Source organism: Polyodon spathula, unplaced genomic scaffold, assembly GCF_017654505.1.
Source record: "Polyodon spathula isolate WHYD16114869_AA unplaced genomic scaffold, ASM1765450v1 scaffolds_1367, whole genome shotgun sequence".
Taxonomy (NCBI): Eukaryota; Metazoa; Chordata; class Actinopteri; order Acipenseriformes; family Polyodontidae; genus Polyodon; species Polyodon spathula.
In genome coordinates, this window is record NW_024472847.1 from 3,120 (window position 1) to 9,986 (window position 6,867).

The 6,867-nt window shown below is 39.7% G+C and overlaps 1 protein-coding gene across 1 annotated transcript; it reads right to left on the bottom strand.

Annotated features, from left to right (window-relative positions):
* Window positions 1-2,372: 2,372 nt before the first annotated feature.
* On the bottom strand, window positions 2,373-6,514 carry LOC121309580 (cocaine- and amphetamine-regulated transcript protein-like). The gene is made up of 3 exons (XM_041242571.1): window positions 5,584-6,514; window positions 3,656-3,739; window positions 2,373-3,143 (listed from the first exon to the last, which is right to left on the bottom strand). Exons 1-3 carry the CDS (start codon window positions 5,710-5,712, stop codon window positions 3,036-3,038), a joined length of 321 nt encoding a protein of 106 aa, XP_041098505.1. The 5' UTR covers window positions 5,713-6,514; the 3' UTR covers window positions 2,373-3,035.
* Between the last annotated feature and the right edge of the window lie 353 nt (window positions 6,515-6,867).

Here is a 6,867-nt window from a genome sequence, read left to right on the forward strand (position 1 = left end):
TGTCTACAGTCTTGCACAAATCATGGTGTAGCGTTATTGGGAGGGGTCGTTCAGAGTTACAGTACAAACACACACACATTCTACCTTAATGTGTCAGAGGGTAGGGCAGTGGTTATGTAAACAGATCAATGAAGCACGCTGCACAAATATCACGGGTATGGGACGGACTACAGAGAGCGGGCACGGTCGGGTCTTGCTAATGTTTATAGTTACATAGTAACAGGGAGAATACAAACGTATGGTCTTCCTTTCAGCACGGTAGCAGCTTTAATTCAAATCCCAGTAAATAACATACAAGACTAATATTCCTTACATATATAGTGGTGGAACCACCCCAGAATCCAGAAAACCTCCTCTGGATCGCTATTTCTAACCGCTCTGTAACCGACGTCACCACCCCGCAATAAACAGCATCGTTATTTCTAATCCGTTCATCTACTGTCATCCATCGTGCTTTTGAAAAATGACACGTTTATTTATTATTTTTCATTACTAATATTACTGTCGTTATTATTATTTGGCCAATGGATAGTGAAAAGACGAGACGTGTATCTTAATGTGTTATGTTTAAAATCCCATTCCCTCTACCAAAATTCACCATAAGCATGCTAATATCTCCCCTCCCCTTCTATCCCAGACTCAGACTCGGCTCCACGTTATCATATGGGTCAGTTGTTGCCAAATTTCTTGGCGGGTTTTTGCCAGTTCTGCAGAAAAACACTGAGCCACGACAAGCTAATTGCAATAAAACAGAACAAAAAAAGAAAAAAAAACAAAAAAAAAACACGCGAACAGTTTTAAAGCACAAAATAAATACCATGCAATGCTTATAGCTTACAGTAAAAACGATAGCTGTCTCAAAGTAAGAAGCATTGTAGAATGGGAAACTTTGTATCGGTATATATACATACGACTCACCTCTCTCTATTTCCGAAACCACATATTCCACCAGGCCCTGGAGGCTGTACTCCCCGACAATAACAAGCAAGGAGTATTTCTCATTGCTGAATCCCGGGTGGGAAGATCTGTGCTGGGCTGCTGCTCCGTCCATCCCTCCAGCCTGTTCCTTCGCCATGTTGAGAAGCTAACCCTATGACGTCACCGCGAAACAGCCCTATTTATTTGAAGGGCGGTAAGTTCCGCCCAGCTTCCCTCGCAACCAATCAGAACGCGATTAGGTAGACGTGGTATTTGAAAGCTTAAAGGGTATCATGCAAATTCTGACACGTTTTATCCTGTGCCTCGTAGGTGAATACAGTGTTGACGAGGTGTTTATTTTTATAGTGATCCGAATTTTCCGTAAGTAATAGCGTCCATATACTAAAATGTCACGTAATCAATATTTTACCCTAACAATTTCGTTGCTTTTCATTGATAAGGTTTCAGCACAGTTGCTGTGTATTTGAGGGGGTAGGATAGTATTTTACCGTGTTGTAATCATTTCATTTGGTAGTTGGGTGCTATATTATTTGGACAAGCTGGGTTTTCTTGTATAACGGGAGATTTTACAGTTTAAACGTCGCCTAAACAAACTGAAACAAGTCGTGATTCTGGTCGGGGCCCAAACTCACGGAAGTGTCATTATTTTCAGCGGCACAAGCAAGTGATTCAACCCCATGACAAAAACACGATGCATTTCATAAAAGATGAGTTCCCCGTGCTCAGTCATTCATAAAGAACGGAAAAACAGTCCGATACTCACAGTGATGATTCACTATCTACGACTCATTCCTTACACAGCAAACTACACAACCTCTAGATTAACCCCCCCGAGTGAACTGTACTGTAGTTCTGTCATCGTTACTTTCAGTGGCGTTTGTCGCCCCCTAGTGGCATTTCTGGATGATGCAGTACTTCCAGGAGTCTTCCACTGTACTCCAATGGAACTGCTGTACGAGTGATTTACCGTTCCGTTCTGCTGATGCACCTTGGCGACCTCTGGTGGTGTAGGCATGTATTGCAACACTCCTCGCAAGAACATCGATGGGCTGAGCTGAACATTGCTCTCAACCCAACGTCAATCAGATAGCCAGACATACCAGCCCTATACTTTCCACCTTGTCATGGTATATAGCCCACTGAAATGTATTGCTTTGATGTAATTTTATGCTGTAGTTGAATTTTCAACAAGTGTCAGGAAATACTGTAGAATGCTATTACTAATACAACAAAACAAGTAAGCGTAATAAAGTAGAAATGAACCGACTGTCAGTGTAATATTTTACTGTAGCTGGTGCCTTGGTCATCCATTGACTAGCGAGAAGGGAAAGCAGCGCATTTTGTAAATACAGTACATTATTTATTGACTTTTTATACAAACAACATCGGGGTCAACCACATTACACATTTAATTTGGATCACACGCACACACACACACACACACACACACACACACACACACACACACACTATAGAAAATGCTGTGCACTAACCGGCTTGTTACAGTTCAAAGCATTTTACCAATCGCATGGACTTCACTCAACTGTTGTGTCAAATAATAAGGAAACTATGAATAGATAAATGCAATTGTATTTTATTTATTTTTAATAATTTAATAATTATTTTATTTATTGATGTGATAATCGCTCTACACTAACATGCAACGTAACCCCATTCATTACTGAACCCGTGTTGCTGTTTGTTTTGTATATCGGACACAGTGAGTAGCGCTTTCTGGGTGTGCGTTATGGGTTCGAATCCAGGCTCCGGGTCTCCGTATGGACCTTTATTCTATACCATCACAATGGGGGTGGTGACGCTGCATTTATGCAGAAGCAAATATTTATTATACAGCATTGCCCTGTGAAACAGCACAGGCAGGAGACGGGCGTTTCAATTTTTATTCTTTTTTAATTTTTTTTTTTTTTGTACAGAATAAATATAACAAAAATTGCTTTTGGATGGGGATCAACGACAGTCTTCCTGGCGCTCTCTGTGAGGATGAGAGGCGAGCCAGAGGTACTTCCGCTGGCTGTGTGTCAGCCTCACTCTCTGACTCTCTCTCACACACACACACTCCCGCCCAATCCATCTCTCTATAAACACTTGAGGATGTAGAAGTTGCAGGATGTCCCTCTCGGGCAGTTGCACAACTTTCCGATCCTGGAGCCCTTCCGAACTGCGCACTGCTCTCCCGCATCACACTGGAGAATAACAATAATACACACAGAGAATATGAACGACAATGTACTACTGCTACTACTACTACTAATAATAATAATAATAATAATAATAATAATAATAATAATAATAATAATAATAATAATAATAATGTCTGTGCACATTCCGAATAATAAGTCTGTAATTCTGGCGGTATAACCTACCAGAGCATTGCAAGGTCAATATTTGCAATAATTTAAGCTAAATGTCTTTGATAAGGTTACACAAACTACTTCCAGATTTCCACACCTAATACCGGCATATACAATATTGTTTTAAGGAACAACTTGTAAAACGAAAAGGTCACACCGGAGTGTTGGTAAAAGATCTGGGGCTGGATCGCGCCAGAAATCGGTTCCAGCGCTCCAAGCCCGTGCTCGATTAATTATGTGAGAGAAGATCTCTGATCCACTCCCGGGAGCAGATCTGCTGCTCAAAGTGCGTAATTGTGCGTGCGTTCTAAAGGAGTCGTGGAAACGAAGAAAGGCGTTCTTACCGACGGGACCCAGCCCAGCTTCTTCTCTGCAGACGGCAGTCTCTTGCTTTTCAGCTTTTCCAGAACTTCTTGCAGCGCTTCAATCTGCCAACCAACAAGTTGAAAAGGCATGAGCGGAATGCATTTACCGTTAACCGTGCAACAAAAACACACACCCGTCATCTCCAAAAGTAACCATTGTTTAAAAATAATAAACATTTAAATGTAATTGATTAGCAGTACCTAGAAAACAATGTGGTCGATAGCCTGCTATTGGAGAAGTCTAGCAATGAATGCGTTAACCTACTGAGAAAATACATTTATTTTGTAAAGATACATATTCACAATATGGTATAGCTGGCATTCAAATGCAATTGCGTACTGAATTAACACGCCTTTAAAGCAAACGACCTCTATTTAATGCTAATTAATTCTTAGTGTGATCTTGCAAATGCGTTCAAATTAAATACCTTTCCGTATAATGTATTTTAGTGGGTAAGACGATTGCATCTAATCTATTTGTAACACAAGAGCTCGCCAGTCGGATTTTATTAAATATGAACAGAATCCCACAAATCATCAAGACTGGCTTTTGTTGAATTCAGGTCCGAGGTGGTTTTGTGGATCCAACAACCGGCAGATTTGACAGGGATCCTGCGAGATTGCCACTGGATCATGGGATTTCTGAACAGAGTTATAGATTATGAAGAGTATTGCAGGGCTTGATTGCGTTTTTGTTAAATGTCCTCTCTTTACTAAGAGACCAGTTCTATCTACACCTCGGGTAAATTGTACAGGTAGGAATGATTGTATTCATAAGGCATCAGTGTGCTATTAAACGCATGGCGGTCCTGTGCACTTCCTGGCACGCTAATGTTTCATGAATATGCACCTGTTGCTGCAGAACAATTCGAACCAGCAGCCAGTTTTATCAGAACACCAGTACGGCGCTGTTTCTTTCGCTCTGTTAATAGCTAAAGCCGGTTATATAAAAATATCAGTAAATAAAACACAAACGCAAATCAAGCGTCCTTGTTGTTAAGTCACAGGTTTGTCGTTGACGTGTTTCATGTATTTCTTTTGTTCAGTTTTTCTATTCATAATGTAATGACTCAACACTGCTGCAAGGAATGAATGAAGTATCAGAAACTATCTGACACGCAACGCTCCTACCAAGTGTTAGAGGCTGGGATTTTTAACACACGTCTATACAATGTAACGGGACAACTCTTCAATTACACTACTGTTAGAATTCACATACACACACACACACACACACACACACACACACACACACACACACACACACACACACACACACACACACATATAATATATATATATAGTAGACTATAAAACAAAGTATGTTCTCTATCTCCTATGAAGGAAGGATCTATCTATCTATCTATCTATCTATCTATCTATCTATCTATCTATCTATCTATCTATCTATCTATCTATCTGAATGTCTATGGATCTAGGATATTCATACCTCGGACATAAACATTGCGCCCACAGGTGCTATATCGAGAACGTCTTTCACTTTCTCACTTTACAGTTCTGATGAAAGATTTACTCTAAATACTCATCCTCACATGTATCTATTTATTATTTCAGAAAGCAAAAACGCACCCAATAAAGTAAACCAGATTATTTAAAATAGTCCAGACATATTCCAATAGTATCATACTTGTATCGGCATTTATTTCACTTATATTATCTACAATGTAGCATGTTTCCTCAAAGGTTTCAATCAACACGATTTCGTATTTCCTACCTATTGTACATTGTTTATAATTAAATCATCATTAACAAAAGATCAGGTAATATAATCATAATAGTAATATAATAGATATTATATATATATAAATAATATAATATAATATAATATAATATAATATAATATAATATAATATAATATATAACATTCCATGAATAAGTTATCTCACCAGTTCTTTCTCTTCTTGGCTTTTGTTAGAGTTGTCTATGGACCGGACTTCCAGAGACTCCTCGCAGTAGACCAGCACAAACAGGACCGAGCAGGTGATGCAGAGCAGGAGTGTGCGGCTGCTGACCATGGTGCTGAAGGACGTCGTGGAGTTCACTTGCAACCGAGAAAGTTCGATGTGAGTTTCTGTGCTTTTCGATATTCTGTGGAACACTCGCCCGGACCTCCACTATATATACTGCGCTGACATCACCTGTTGAAATATTTACATCCCAATTCCGAGTGATGGGATTGGTGTATTGATTTTCTTTCTAGACACTTGTCTTTAACAGCCCGTGCTTGTCATCGTGCCCCCTGGCTAGATCTCGTGTCCTCTATTTTCTACACAACGTTGCAATTTCTTTTAAGATAATTGTCGTGCATTGAAATTTGTATTCAACTGTTCCCAGGTCATTAAACTGAGGAATTGCTACCATAGTAATTTCCCGGTCTACCACTCATGCCGTGTTTGTAGATAATCTCTAGGTTTCTATTTGAGCATCACATTTCTTTTCGATTCTGTAAACAAAATGTTTTTTTTTTTTTGTTAAAATCAGCAACAAGGTTAAAAAGAGATCTATGTTCCCCCCCTATGTATATTTGTGCTATGTACGATTCTTTATTGGTAGTTCTGATTAGACTACTGCTTGACTATTCTAGCAGAAAATGCTCCTAACAAGATCCTCAAGTCTGATTGTGGAGAAGTGAGGTGGGGAAGACTATCAGTGTTGCACCGCTTTCACTACACACTATGGGGAATGGACTGCAGTGCACCGCTAATATACTTCCCCACTACCTTTTAAAAACAACTTTTGCTGGTATTGTAAACATGGCAGATAATGATCTCAGCAGAACAGCAATACAGAATCATACAGACCACACATAATAGAATATAAAACATTAGGACAATGGAGATGGTTTTCCTTTTAGACAGACTTTGATTAAGACACAAACTCCACTTCTTTCTCAGATTACAATATATAGCAGAACTGGCAGTCCCTGCCGCCCACACCAAGTTAAACTGAAACTCGTTAGAGAAACCAATTCTGTGCCCCGCTGCTATTCTTCTGGCAAGGGGCTCCCTGGTCTAATTGAAAAGGACTTTATAAAGCAATGTAATATGTGCGTGTTGGGGGTCATTAGAGCTGCAGTCAGATACACCATATACTGGCTACCATGAAAACTACAAGGGAGGCAAACGGATGACTTATCAAACATAATTCCTAGATGGGCAGCGCTGACAAAT

What these genes read in the sequence shown, in the direction of transcription:
- LOC121309580 (XM_041242571.1), bottom strand. Translation starts at nt 5,712, where the DNA reads ATGGTCAGCAGCCGCACACTCCTGCTCTGCATCACCTGCTCGGTCCTG. An exon ending in GCCAAGAAGAGAAAGAACTG is followed by an intron (nt 3,740 to 5,583) that starts GTGAGATAACTT and finishes GTTGGTTGGCAG; the next exon opens with ATTGAAGCGCTGCAAGAAGT. An exon ending in AGCTGGGCTGGGTCCCGTCG is followed by an intron (nt 3,144 to 3,655) that starts GTAAGAACGCCT and finishes GTTATTCTCCAG; the next exon opens with TGTGATGCGGGAGAGCAGTG.